Raw genomic sequence first — 15256 nt, 5'->3', positions numbered from 1 at the left:
GAAGAACAAAATGTGAAAGGAGAACATAAACTAACTGGTTGTTAAACAAAGTAATTAAGTCTGGTTTGGAATAAACAAGTCTTGTTTGTGTGAGACCATACTTGGGAGGCATTAGGACCCAGTAGTGGTTACTGGAGTCAAGACCAACTCCAGGATAATTCAATTAACTCATTAATTATGTTTAAAAGTGGGTGTGTGTGTGTGTGTGTGGGTGTGTGGGGGTATGAGTTTTGTGTGGGTGATAGTAGGAGTTTGGTTGAGAGAGTGGGAGAATAAATGGAGTATTGAGAAACTGGAAAACAAACTATTGGAAAAGGTCTTTGAATTGAGATTTGGTTTTGGTGATGAGGTTATAGGCTTAGCCTGCCTTGTTATTAGTTAAGAACAACAACGCTTTAGATAGGGCCCGAGATCTGGTAAGGTTTTGTTTTGTTTATTTTTTTGTTGTTGTAAATAATAAACACACGATACGGCGTTTCCTGACATCCTGTGTCTAAAGTGGTTATTTGGAGAAGAAAAACATGTGACCAGAGGGCAATCTATCACTATATATATATATATATATATATATATATATATATATATATATATATATACAACTAGTATACAACAACTAGTTTAGGCAGCTGTTTATGCAGGTTTAGGAGCTGTTTATGAAACGTTAAAAAAAATCTATAAAAAAAAAAAAAAAAAAAGTCCTTAAAGTTTGTGATTATGCCCTTTAATTCACCATGGTATACTCTATCGTTGTGAATGATATATATTATGGATTTGATTATGGATTTGATTATTTCTGAAATTGCATTAAGTTTGTTGTTTTGACAAACAATATAACAAAAACATGAAATTTACTTGAAATTGTATTAAACTTGACATACATGTATTTAGTAGTGAAGTTTCACTCGTGGAAAGTTCAGTTGTTATGCCTGTAGCAGGCATTGTTACACATTTTGACCCCTATTTGTGTGATGAAGTTCACAGCTCACTTTTTTTCTGTATAATGGTTAAAATGCTCGCTTCTGTTGAGCATGGTCTCCAGTTCATGACTCGACTCTGGTACACATCTATATTGACCTAGAATCACACAGTGTACAGTATAGGAGACTAACCCAAACACAAGTAGTGCAAAATTATTTTTAAAAATACCACTGTATCTTAATGAAATGCATGTTGAGAACAGCTGAAGAAAACAACCTTCAATACCATAATTCTAAGAGCAGTTTGTAAACCTTTTACAGCTGTCTCTATTTTTTTTGTTCAAGCATTATTACAGATTTTCTATGACATACTGTACTGTATACCGTAAGTATCAGATTTCAGTCCATATTTTCATTTATGCAGTATAACTCATGACCACATTGCTGCAGATCAGAGTAAGGTCTGCTTTGATGAAAGGAGTACAGTAGTTGGCAGGCTTTATTCTGAGAGCTCTTCTTTGGCTGATTATCAGGAGTTGTGTCGCATATTTATGGCTTTTAACACATTAATTTAATTAACCAAATTTATCATTAAGTTAATTTATTGAGTCTATAAACAGTTTGTTACAGATAAAAATTTAAGGTTTGTAGTGAAAACATTGCTGCATTTGATCTTGATACATATTTTAGTGATCTGTTTTGGGTGCCTGCAATAATACAGTAATATTGATAAACAACATAATAAATATAAGAAAAGCTTGATTAATATAAGATTCAGTAACAAGCTAATATAAAAGAAATCTTCAATTTGTTCATCTGTTTCCATTTTCATTTAAAACCTCACCATACATTATATAAACAACCTCTAAACAATGTTGCATAGAAGTATTATATCAGTTTAAAGATTTTGAGTACAATGTAATGGAATCAGAATACTCTTACCTTGTGTGAGTAAAAAAGAACCATTGTAAAGTTGGTGGACCATAATGCTAGTAAACACTGCAAAAAGAGGACAGTTCCCTTTGCATGAAGACAGCTGGCTTTTCTCATGGGTCTGTGAGCAGCTCTGGTTATGATGTTGCCGCTTGTCAACCTATCCTGTGTTTGATGTTCACTGTGATTTACAGAAAGCTTAAACTCGAAATTAACATCTGCTCACTTATCATTTCATTCACTAATAGCTACAAGCTCCTCCTAATGACCATGCAGAAATAGATTATGGAAATTGGCTAGGGTAGCAAACACCTTCATCTTTATCGTTCACAACAGTATACCATTGTTAAAGAATAGCACAGTTTGGTATGGTGTTGTTAAAAAAAGCATGGTAACAAACAGAAAAGTGCAGTAAGATGTGGTAAAACATGATACACATTCTAAAAGACGCTAAAAGGCAATACATATTGTAGTATGCAGTTGTAGATGAACAGCAGTGAATCTAATGGTATCAAGCCTAATAAGTACAATAAAATGGGTATTATAAAACATATGCCATTTTCACTAATTTAAATTGATATGGTGTGATTCACATGCAGGTTGGAATAGTCTTGTTGCGCAGTAGTCATAAAATGACATGCTGTAAAAGGTTTAGATAAATTGCTTGTTTGCTGATGTAACTACATCGGCTGGTTGAAGTAATTCATTTTCTATAGTGTTCAGAGCTGTGGTAGATTGAAGTGAATTTAGATAGCGTGTAAACTGAACCAGCTCTAGGAAACCTGCAGGACAGTATAAATTGGCTAACCGTTCTATGCGTCAGCCAGTCGAAGGGCCACATGTCCAAGGGCAGTCTGAGCTGTGGTAGTCAGAGCGCAGACAAGAGTGAGGACCTTTTCCAAATCTCTCCAAATGGCTACTAGCGGCGTTATTCCCGCTCTGACACCTAACGTCTGCATTCCCTGGACAAAGTGTGCTCACTCTTCTCTCCTAGAATGAACACTGGTAAGTACTTGCTTCAGATACTGGCACTAACTTCTTCTTCCCCTGTACTGCCTGCTACAAACTGTAAATTCTCCTTCCTAAATTGCCATTATCTGACTAACAAATCTCTGCTTCTCATCAAACTTATATGATTCTAATCTGATCTGCTCTGTCTGGCAGAAACCAGGCACTCCACCCCAAATGGCTACTCGTTCTTTGACAAGCCACCCCGCACTGGTAGAGGTGGGGGCACTGCGGTGGCATTCAGAGGCATTCAGAACAGAAATTAGGAGGTACTTTTTTTACACAGAGAATTGTAGAGGTCTGAAACCAACTCCCCAGTAATATTGTTGAAGCTGATACCCTGGGATTCTTCCAGAAGCTGGGATCAATAAGCTACTAACAACCAAACGAGCAATATGGGCCAAATGGCCTCCTCTTGTTTGTAAACTTTCTTATGTTATTGCTAACTCTGTGCTTGCCGCCTCAACTCTCTCTTTCCCAGACTTCTATTTGTTTTTGAGCATCCCGCTATCAATCTTCCCTCTCCCATGTCCCTCACCCTTGCTGTCAACATGGATGTTGAAATCACCTAGGAGTAGAAGTAGATATCATCCACCAAAAAATAACTCTGCTTTTATTGCTTAGTTCTCGTAGTTCCTCTCCCTAATCTGCACTTCAATCTGACAAAATTCTACTCCTAGGTGATTTCAACATCCATGTTGATTTGCCGCCTTCTCCTAGTGACTGGCTTTGTCACGCTCCAGGACTGCCTTGAAGTCTGTCAACGTTCCCACTCACACCCGTGGACACACCCTGGATGTGCTCATCACCAGGGGTCTTGATATCTCCAATCTCTGTCACAGACATCTCTCTCCTGACTATTTCTTAATCACTGCCAATATTAATCTACACGCACCTTCAGCTACTACTGATACTGTTATTTCCTTCCATCCCAAAAATCTGCTAAATCCTATAATACTCTCGGAATGTGTCTCTTCTTCCTGTCTGACTGCAGGGTTCTTCCCAGACCTTTTCAGCCGGGCAGAGCGCCCAGCAAAGTGGCTCTCGCCGATCAGCTGAAAAAACTCGATCCGTCTGTCTTGCAGATGCCACTGTGCTTTTAACAATAAGGATTGATTTTGCTTCTAGCAGACTAGATCAGTTGCACGTTGCTGGGTGAAAAAAAAATCTTGGAACCACATGACAGCTGTGTTACGTCTTGACACAACATTTCACCAATCGGTGAGTTGAAGGGGAGGGTTTTCTGTGTTAAGCACTTCTTGAGGCCAAAACGTTAAAAATGACTGCTATAAAAATAACTCAATTATTTTCAAAGCAAAAATAGTGACAATGAATGGAGGGGGCCAAAATAAGCCGGCGATCCACCGCCTATTACTAGATTTGTGCTGGCTACTTTATTAAAAAAAAAAATATATTAAGATTATTTTCTGGTATTCTCATTTAGTCCTTTTTTGGTTGTATTATTATACTGTAAGGTGATATATAGTACGTAATAGCTATTCATATGCACCAAAAAAAAAAGCGTATTCCTTTTGTTGTGATATCGTAACAATATGTATCCAGGTGCTTGTGAGAGAAATTGTGGGTTCATACATAGAGGCTGTACGTCTTTAAGAGCAAAGGTGTGATGGAATATCAGCTGTTGTCAGCTGACATACAAATGCTTAAGTGCAGAGGTGCTGGATTATTACACTCCGGTTTCATGCAACAGTTATGACGGTGACCAAACGTGTGTGAGTACTGTTGTGTTAAAAAATGGTTAAAATGAACAGTTGCATTCAAAAAATGTAGAACAGCTAAAAACAAAAATAGACGTGCATTAACAAATTCCCTCAAAACATAAAGAAAACAATTTAAATGAAGCAATAAGCTCAATAATTAAGCTAAAAAGGAAGTGAAAAGGTTACCTTTTTTTTAACTCCAATAACCCTATGTTGTCTTTCCCCAGTCACATCGTAACGTGCCTAAATAAGCATGGTAATTTAATATAATAAAAAACAGAAATGAATAAGAACATGTAGAACATAAAAAAGCACGATTAAATATAGTCAACAAAAGACAACACATTATTAAAATTCTTTGTCGTATTATATATTTAAGGTAAGGCAAGTTTATTTTTCAGTTAAAAGTGCTCCCAGCTATAATTTTCTGTGCCCGGCTGTACATACTGCCCGAGTAACGCCCTTAAAAACCCTCCCTTGACCTGGCTGTTTTTTCTAACTTCCGTCCCATATCCAATCTTCCTTTTCTCTCCAAAACTCTTGGAAGGGCTGTAGCCAGCCAGCTGATGAAACATCTCACAGATAACAATCTGCTTGAATCTCTGCAGTCTGGCTACCAGCCGCATCATGGCACCGAAACTGTCTGCTGTTGCCTTCCCCCACTGTACGAAGCCTTGGTGTACTTCTGGATAGTAACCACTCCTTTGATGCCCGAATCTCCTCTGTAGTCAAATCCTCCTTCTACCACCTCCGAAACAGCTCAAAGGTCTGTCCCTGCCTTCCCCTCCTGGATGCAGATACTCTGTCATGCATTCATCTCCTCTCGACTACTGCAACTCTCCCTATGGTGGTCTTCCGTCATGCACCATAGACTGATTGTAAAAAATATGCTCACATTACCCCCCCCCCCCAGTCTTGCCCAGCTGCACTGGCTACCTGTAAAGTTCAGGATTACTTTCAGAATTCTCCTGCTTGCCTACAAGGCCCTTCATCACACAGGTCCTGAGTACCTCCTCAACCTGCTGACCCGCTATGTCCCTGCATGCAAGCTGAGGTCCTCTGACTCAGGCCTGCTGGTTATACCCAAGCAAAAGTGTAGCTTTTAGACTGCTTTTAGCTTTTAGACTCTCTGGAACTCTCTCCCAGCTTTAGTGCATGCAGCTCCCTCATTCGCTCGCTTCAAATCAACTCTCAAGACCCACTTGTTCTAGCTTGCTTTCAATGCTCTATAAGCCTGATATCCGTTATTAGCTGTTGTCTAAATTGCTATTTTAGGTTTTTCACTCCATCTTATTCGTATGATTCTGTATGACACACGCATCCATAATGTCTAGAATTCACATCCTAGCCTTGTATTTGAAGTATTTGCATGGTTTTATTTACTGTTTGTATATAATGTACTATGCCCTGTATTTCACTTGATTTAATGTACTATGCATTGTTACTCATTATCTTGTAAAGCGCTTTGTGCTAGTGGTCCACTATGAAAGATGCTATATAAAATAAAGATTGCGTGATTGATAAAAGATTGATATAAGGATAGCTATTAAATGCCAGTGTGAATATTCAAATTAGTTATGATTAAGCCTTGAACACAAAGTGTTTAAATATGAGTCAATGTTTTCCTGCTGGTCATATTAAATACACCTTCTTTTCAACATGTGACCTCTTCCAAGCTGTCAACCATTGCCATCTTGATTCAAGCTAATTTTACTGAGTCATTTTTAGAAAGGAAATAGACTAGTTCACCACTTGGATTACACCCACATTGCTAAATGTTTACATGTTTGGATTGAGGAAGCAGGTATGAAATTCATTAAATTCAACAAAGAAAACAATGCTTAGGTGTATTTTATGTAGGCTGTCTGCAGAAAATAAGAGGGACCATTGGCAAGTGGAAAGTAATGTTTTGTGTGTAGTTCTTGGTGTTCTTCCTGATGTAACCCTAACCCTAACTGTGCCTTCCAGAACCCTCAGGCTGTGTGTCACGAGTCATGTGATTAGGGGATTCTCCCAAACAACCAGGAATCAAGATAAGAGAACTACTATCAACAAGTTTTGAGTAGAAACCAGGCAACAGGGAGATCACCTTAAATGATACAAGATGTCATGCAGTCGAAGCAGTATGTTCCTATCCTCATACCACAGATTTGTTATTCTTGCCACAAGGTGGTAGAACAAAATTACATTAAAATAACAGCAGGGGGTGCTGTGGCTTTTCAGCAAATGCTAAACATGGGGGTTGCTACAGAATATAGACAGGAAGTCTCTTTTTTTTTTAAAGGTTTTTTTTTGTTTGTTTTGTTTTTTTTAAAGCCAAAGTTTCCTTGAATCCAGGTAACGTAGCAAAACTAATTGACATGTGTGGATCGGATAATATCCTCATTGTTAATGCTGCTTTACTGTATGTTCGAGCATACACTTTGACTCAATTGTGCTGCAAATTCTAATGGCGCCACTGCGGTACTTTCAGCTCCCACTATGGATACAACAAATTACATGAATAGAGCCATACATTGCCAAAATAATGATATAAATACTGATAGAATGTTATTTTTAAATATCGTTTATAAAACTGTATACTGTCAACATATATACTGTAGCGATCTCGGAGGCAAGTGCATCACACAGAGGCGGAGGAGGGGCGCGAATCGGGACTTCTCGCACTAAACCATAGCGCCGATATCGCAGAGCCGGCTCCTTTGCAAGGAGCTTATATGTGTGTATGTGATTACGTCACTTACCAGCCCTGCTGCTGCCTTGCAACAATTCTATAAGTTAATAGTTTAGCTTAATACTGATTGGTTGAAATGCCCAGTTTTTGGAACGTTGGCTGATGTCTTTGCTTAATAAAACTTTTAGTTCATCAGCTTTTTTTTTTTTTTTTTTTTTTTTGTAAAAAGATGTCCAGTTTGAAACCGATTTCTTAAGACCTTTTCCAAGTGGTAACTTTGAAAATAGTGTAGCCTGACAAATGTTATATTATTGTGTCAAATGCTGTTTAATTGTAATACAACTTTATATATAAGTTTGAAAGGAGGTATAACTGCAGCGTTCAGAAATGAATGTATTGTTTAATGATTTGTTTTGGATGTAAACATAAGGTTTAAATATTATATATATATATATATATATATATATATATATATATATATATATATATATATATATATATATATATATATATTTCAGGACGTTTCAGCTGTATATACAGGCTAACGTCACTATAACGAACCCATCTTATAATGAACATCCGTTTTAAACGATCCCAACTTCAAGAACCGATTTTTTTTCAATACAAATTGGCCCTATTAGAACGATCACGTACAGGATCGACCCGGATACAACGATCTCGGTACTGACTGACACTGAACTTTCTCCAGTGCCAAGTGTGTGTTATTCATGTTCACGGTTGACTAATTCAAAAATGATATATTGTAGTACGAATCATGCATAACGAATAGCTTGTCTGTCTGTCGTTGTCACACAAACTGCAACCAGGCAACGGGCGTGAGGAGCAATCTAGGCTGGATAGTTTTTTCAAGAGAGGACATGTAATTACTGTATTTAGCAAGTAAGTGTACATGCTTTCCTTTTTCATTTCATTACTGTTTTCTTTTAAGCATACTTGTAGCATGACGATTGTCCTTCACACGGGGATATTAGTGTTGGTGTAATATGTGGAAACGGGTTTGTTTTGTGTGCTTTATGGAGTTGTTATGTTTGAATCAAATGATTGTTTACAGACGGGCGCTCAATTGAGACTTGCTGTCTGCCTGCCTGCTATGCGTTACAGTCGTTGGGAGAGTCACATGAACCGTTTGTTTACTTTGTTTTGTGTTCAGTAAATCCTGCGCGCCTGTCCCTGCGTTTCAACTCCAACTCCCACCCACGTCTTACGTCATTGTATGAGATTACGCCACCTACCAGAACTGCTGTTGCCTTGTCCAGTGCACGCTACCCTCTCCCCTGCCAGCCGTCCCCGCAAATATAGGAATGCAAACGTGTGTGCGTGTGTGAATGAGAATTAACTGGAATATTTTAGTTACATTGTAGAAATAAGTATTTGGTTATTTTGTATTTAAAAAATGCAGTACTTGTAGTTATGTTTTTTTTTTTTTCCACTCTCAATTGTTTCTGTCATTAATTAATAAGCATGTGGATGGTTTATGTTTGACTAGGCAATATGAAGCAAGTTGTATTGATCACCCAAGATATCTTAATCAGAGAGCCGATCTGGCTCAATCTCCAACGTTTTTGTTCTTTTGGACTCCACTTTCTCATAATTTTTTATAAGCCCCAAACTACACACTGTACAATGATTCAGTATTAACATTATATATGGTTTGTTGAAGTCACTGTAGGATTCTAATACCTTGAGAGATTTCATCTAATGTTTTATTCTAGTTACTTTTAATATGCTATGCACTTTCAAACCAAAGTACATTTCTTCAGATAAATGTGATTTAGAAGAACCAAGACATAGACATTCACTATAATGCTATGTCTAGAACAAGTGAACAATATTATGATTTTTCACCTTATGAAACATTTGAAGTTTATTAATGTTCAAATGTTGAAAATGCCATTGAATGCCAAACAGTCAGTTTGTTTGTAATTGTTATGTATTTTTTTTATTTATAAAATCACACACACAGACAGTCCAGGTCCTTAATTATAATATATATATATAATATATATATATATAATTATATATATAATATTAAACTATATATATAATAGTTCTAAAGAGTTTTATTATATCGAGAGTTTCTAATATAGCAAAAAAAGTATTTACCTCTCCAAAGAGGGAGGCATGCATTGCTCTTCACTGAATAACTTTAAAGCGTCTGAGCTATCATTTAAGCTTTATAGCACTGCTCTTTTGAAACAACTATTGTCTAACAAGTAACCCACGGTGCATTTATTTAGAGAGTAGAAACAGTTTTTTGTTTTTATGCTGCACCAAGTAGTTTTAAGTGCTTTCTTTTTTTTTTACAGCAGGGTAAACAAAGAGAAGATCACAGCTGTCGGCCCCCTCACTGCAGTTTGATTGGTATTGATTTTAAGCTGGTACTGCTTTCACATCTCCCGTTGCAAGGAAGGAGCTTTTTCTGTAGTTTCTTGACATCTTGTCACAGTGCCATACCAAGTGAAAAAGGTTAAGCAATCAATTTTCCTGTGTGATTGTTGTCCTCAAAGGTTAAACCTTCAGAAAGAAAGTGTCTTTCAGCAGTTATCCAGGATCTCATTCATAGTTGGTTTGCTATTGAAAATCACTAATATTTAAAATATATATTTTTTGGGACATGTTTGTCCATTATGTTCTAAACTAAGCCACTTTTTTTTGTTTTTTTACCCCATTTTCTTGCCTCTGCAACCCCTGTGCTGACTTGGGAGAGAGATGAAGACAAACTGTGCTGTCTGCTTCTTTTCTCTTTGCTGCCCTGCTATGCAGCTACCTCAGAGCTACAGCTTTGGAGGACCATGCAGCTCTGGGCAGCTTGTAGGCAGGCCTGCAGGTGCCTGGCCAGTCTGCAGGGGTTGCTGGTGTGTGGTGAGCTGAGGACACCCTGGCTGACCTAAGCCTTCCTCACTCTGGATGGTGCTTGGCCAATTGTGTGCTACCCCATGGGAACTCCCATCCATGGCTGGCAATGGAATAACCTGGTCTTGAACTGGCAACCTCCAGGCTATAGGGTGCATCCTGCAATTCATACAGAGTGCCTTTACCAGATGCGCCAGTCAGGAGCCCCTGCTCCATTGTTTAACACCTCACAGAACTGCCCACAGAAACACATTGAAGTCCCTTATTGGGCTGAAAATTTACTGTTTAATCAATCTGCCTAGCACAGTGCCAAGCAACTGTGTCACACTTGCTGCCCAGACAGGCTTGCTTTCAACCTAAACTCATTCCAAGCTAAGCCTGGTACGTACTGCTCTGTATTGGACTATTGGTTTTGTTACCACAGTTCATTTAATCTTTCTGCTTCCACAGGGAAATAAAGCCTGTTCTGAATTGAAATTATATGTTTTTCTGACTTCTAATATTATTTGAACCTCAAAATGTACATTGACCATTAAAAATGAATGCCTTCTGGACATATTCTAAAAATAAAAAAAATATCAAACAATCATTTGTAGAATGTAAGTGCTATTTTCATTTGTACTGTTTTGTATGCCGTCTGTGCATGGTGCTTTTCTCAGGTGGTCATATGCAGCGCGGTACTCTAGCAATTACACAAATTGTTTTACAGTAATTTATCAGATCCAGCCTGTCACAGAGCTGAGTGGTGCTCAAATTAGTTTTGGTTCAGGTAATTTCCAAAAGATGTCAAAGACCCACCAAGACTAACAGCAAACCATAGTGAACCAAAATAATGACTTGCATTGAAGGGAGATTAATGAAGGTCCATTACGTGCAATGATTGCATTGTATTTCCTGGATGATGTCCCAGGGCAAAAAATAAAATAAAATGCAGAGCATATATGACAATTGTCGGTACTGCTATATTTTTCAGAAATGCTTACCGGTTTCCCATTGGGCTAGTTATACATCATCAGTATCAAAATGGCTGTATTTTATTTGAGGAATAATTTCAAGATATTGCCAATGTGTAGGTTTTAAATTATATGAAAGATCATAACTGCTTCTGTATGTGTGATATTTGATTGAATACAGTAATAGACAGATACACATGTGATGTGCATCCCCAATTGATATCAGGTCATAACCACTGTGTGGCTTGAAAGGCAGCATCTATCAGTCAAATAGCTGCTGGGAAGCTATTCAAAGCTTTGCAGATCAGATGTTTCTAGCTCCTTAGATGTGTTTGTGAGTGCTAGGTGGTTCGGTGGATTTGCCAATTAAATCTGAAACATTTTCCCTTGTGATTGCTAGTTCAATTCCAGACATGTCGTTAATGATTGAATACCATTCTGATGTGTTGGCCTTTGTGGGCGCCTATTTAAATCTGTCTTCAATTAGGGCCTGTGTGAGTTCAGATGGCCTCATCCTCATCAGATGAGTCCTCATCTCAGTAAGCACTGTATTGGATAGTCTACACCTGAGGGCAGGCATACGTTTCCTGTGATATAACTCCAGCCCCTTTCATATGTTTCCAAAATAAAATAATAAATATGTCTAAATATGAAGTCTTGATGCTGTAACTTGCTTTGTACAAGTTGAAAAATATCCCAATGACTTCATGAGTATGACAGTAATGTATAGCAGTGATGTTGAAGACTCTATAGGTAAGTAAACCAGTACACCGGAAGACTTGTACATGTGTATTTCCAGCTCAGATTTGCACTCTGAATGTGTCTGGGCATTTATCAAAGTTATGACAGAGAATGAACTATCTTCTTTATTGGCTATAGGTTCACAACTCAAAATGTGCAGTGCAATGTCCTTTTTTTAAGCTATTTAAGATATTCCCCCAAGTCCCGAAGGTGGCAGTGTTGCCTTATTTCCTATGTGGTATTTCTGCATTTTAAATACTACTACCTTAATGCCCTGTGGCAAAATATTACATATCACAAAGGTACAAGGCGGAATTAAAATCACATTCTGTACTTTAGAATAAACTACTTTCCATTTGCAAGGTAATAATCACACACTTTTATTTGTTTACTGTGATAGACAGCCAAAGGCAAATACTATGCACAGAATGTGCTTCGTCTAGTTGTGTTAAGATTTATATAGAATTAAAGGCCTATAATTTCAGCAATGAGGCTGACTTGGAAAAGGGTATCTGTACAGTTGCTCTCCATCATTAAAATGAAGCTGTAAATTTGGGTAATCTCTTCTGTTTTCTGCATTATTGGAGAGATTATTAGAAACAGCAGCTACGGTGGCTATTTAGCTAATTTCCAAAATGACAGATGGGATACTCCACAATACTGCTAAAACTACATGACCTTTAAAGCAAGAACACATTATTACATTTTGTAATTTCATGAAGCATTTGTAAATTATATGTGCAATATATTATATAGTGATTAATTCTTGGTCTCAAAAATGGCTGCCACTTTTTAAAGGTGATTTAGTTAGAGGCTTATCTCAAATTTTATTATTTTCATGGTGACTTGTCATAAATGAACTTATTATTGACCTGATGCATATCTAACAATACAACTTCAATAAATGATAGAATAGCTGTCAGCCATGTTCAAGCTGTTTAACATTTGGCAGCAGTCATAAAAGGCAAGATTTTAAATTCCAAGACATTTTCTACATTAAAACATCAACTCTGAAATAATGCCACTGTTAATGTTGAAATACATACTATATATATATATATATATATATATATATATATGTGTGTGTGTGTGTGTGTGTGTGTGTGTGTGTGTGTGTGTGTGTGTGTGTGTGTGTGTGTGTGTGTGTGTGTGTGTGTGTGTGTGTGTGTGTGTGTGTGTGTGTGTGTGTGTGTGTGTGTGTAATATTAATATATTGCTGCCTTTCACTCTTACGTCAAATATTGTGGTTTAATGTATTATAGGAGTAGAATTAGCTATAATCTGGCTTCATAGAAGGATGTGAAGAACTGCAGGACTGTGTTCCTCGTCTTACAAATAAAAACTACCCGGTTGAATATTGCTTGCAACATTTTTTACGTGCACTTATTTCAGCGTTTTTGTTATTTTTGTAATTTTCTTTGCTTGATTCGCAGCATCACTCTTCTTTACACTATATTTAAGAACATTTAATTAAACAATTGTGTTTAAATCAAACAATGAAAAGTCATCTAGCAATATATATAGAGAGGGAGTATCTCTGCCTCTATACGGCAGTGTCACTGGGATTAATTTCCTATGAAAGCTGAAGGAAAGCAATTGCAAATTGTAAATGGGGGATGGCAAAGGGCCGTTGTTAAATGAGTTTCAACCCTGCATCGTTCCATTTGGAAAGTGAAGGATTTTTTTTCTTTATTATATCAAATAGAATCTACTCAGATAGATGTCTGTCTCTTTGTGTTATTGTATATGATCTGTAGCAATCTGGTGCATTTGTGCCTAGATGGATAGAAATTAACACTTTGTATGAATGCATTGTAGTTTTTTGCATAATGTTAACAGTACAGAATGAGATTTTGAAAAAAAAAAACCAAAAAACAACAATTACAAAACATGATTTGACATAATTTCTGCTGTATTATCCTTGGGGGGTAAAAATGAATCTGTGTTGTTCACACTAACGAAAACGACGACGTAGTTATGATGTTATTGCCTTGAGAATCTATTGTAGATCTCTTTGGCACACTATTATTTACCTGCCCACGACTTCCTGGAAGAAATCATTAAATGCATAATACAAATTTAAAGCAATATTATGTTCAAGTTTCTGTGTGGAAAACGAAGCTCACAAATATTGACAAGCCATGGATTAATTTGACCGGCACAGTTCAGATACACACCTTTACAGGGTAGAAGCTGTTTTAAAGATGGATAAAAATAATGAGATCTGCATGGTTTACTTCAGATTCTTGTTATGAGTATTGTTTTAGCTGGGAAAACAGTCTTTTCTCAGCTCTAAACTGTATTGAGACTTTACCATATTTGATTTAAGGACAAAGTACAATCACATGTATGCACTAACTATTGAATGTACTGTGTTACTTTAAATACATACTTTATATCATTTAGATTTTTGGAATATCTCTTTTTTAACTGTTCAATATACTTCTATGTGTGTGGTGTGTTATGTATACATTGCTTATCTCATTGCCATAGGGAATTGACGCCACTAATCTCTCCTGGCACTCTCAACACAGAAAATTGGCCTGATGTAAGCTAGCCTTAAGCACAGTAGACTGAAATGTGAGACTCAGCTACCCATGCAAAATATGTCACACTAAAAGCTGTGCAGAAAGGTTTAGTGTTTTGGGCCCTATTCACTTTAAGGACTGTTTTAAGGGATATTTTGTTAAGAGCTGTTTTTTTAAAGCCCATTTTGGGTCATTCAGTCATGCTTACAGTTCACAAAATGTGTATCTGTTTTAGAGGGTTTGTTCAGAGCATAGTTTAACTTAAAAAAACATATATGACCCTGATTCAACAAAACATTCTTTTAAAAGTTACATTTTTGAAATTCAAATATCTAATCTCACCAGTTTGTGTGTTTTTCTTGTGCCTCAGGTCGGTTTCTGAGGTTGAAGGTGTTCCGAGAGGATCACGGTTCCTGGATGACCATGTTTTTCAGCACCATTCTCTTCTTGTTCATTTTCTCTCACATTTACAACCTCTGCCTCCTGATGGCAGGAAACACGGGGTAGGGAATTACGTTTCTTTTTTTATTTTAACAAACCAAAGGCTATAATCCTAGATAGAGGCTACGTATGAACTGTTATGGATTGTTTTGTTTAACAGAGCAATGTATCCAGTGAAATGGCAGAATCAATAAACAACCACATACAGCATCAGGGTCCTAATTAACACTATTGGACATACTAAATCCTAATTACTTCAACTAATAAGATTTGCTATGTACCCACATCCATTCACACAGCAAGAGTTAGGGGAGCCCGGACATTTCTGTGGGCATCACTTGGTGCATAACTCATAACTACAATATTTGAACTACATGCAGTAAAAAATGCACATATTGTACAGTACTAAGTTGTGCAATGCTACTGTAGAGGGCACTGTGGTAAAACATTTTGTATAGATGCTTCA

The 15256-nt window shown here is 37.1% G+C and overlaps 1 protein-coding gene across 2 annotated transcripts in view; it reads left to right on the top strand.

Annotated features, from left to right (window-relative positions):
• The window catches only part of LOC121318122 (transmembrane protein 117-like), a 79039-nt gene that overhangs the window by 28238 nt on the left and 35545 nt on the right, over positions 1-15256 (top strand). For both annotated transcript variants that reach the window (XM_041254440.1, XM_041254439.1), the window contains one exon: positions 14720-14852. In XM_041254440.1, the coding sequence (XP_041110374.1) occupies positions 14720-14852 (133 nt within the window). The remainder of the gene's footprint in view (positions 1-14719; positions 14853-15256) is intronic.

Source organism: Polyodon spathula, chromosome 7 (assembly GCF_017654505.1).
Source record: "Polyodon spathula isolate WHYD16114869_AA chromosome 7, ASM1765450v1, whole genome shotgun sequence".
In the NCBI taxonomy this organism is placed as follows: domain Eukaryota; kingdom Metazoa; phylum Chordata; class Actinopteri; order Acipenseriformes; family Polyodontidae; genus Polyodon; species Polyodon spathula.
The sequence above is the reverse complement of the archived record's forward strand: the minus strand, read 5'-3'. Positions and strand labels throughout refer to the sequence as shown.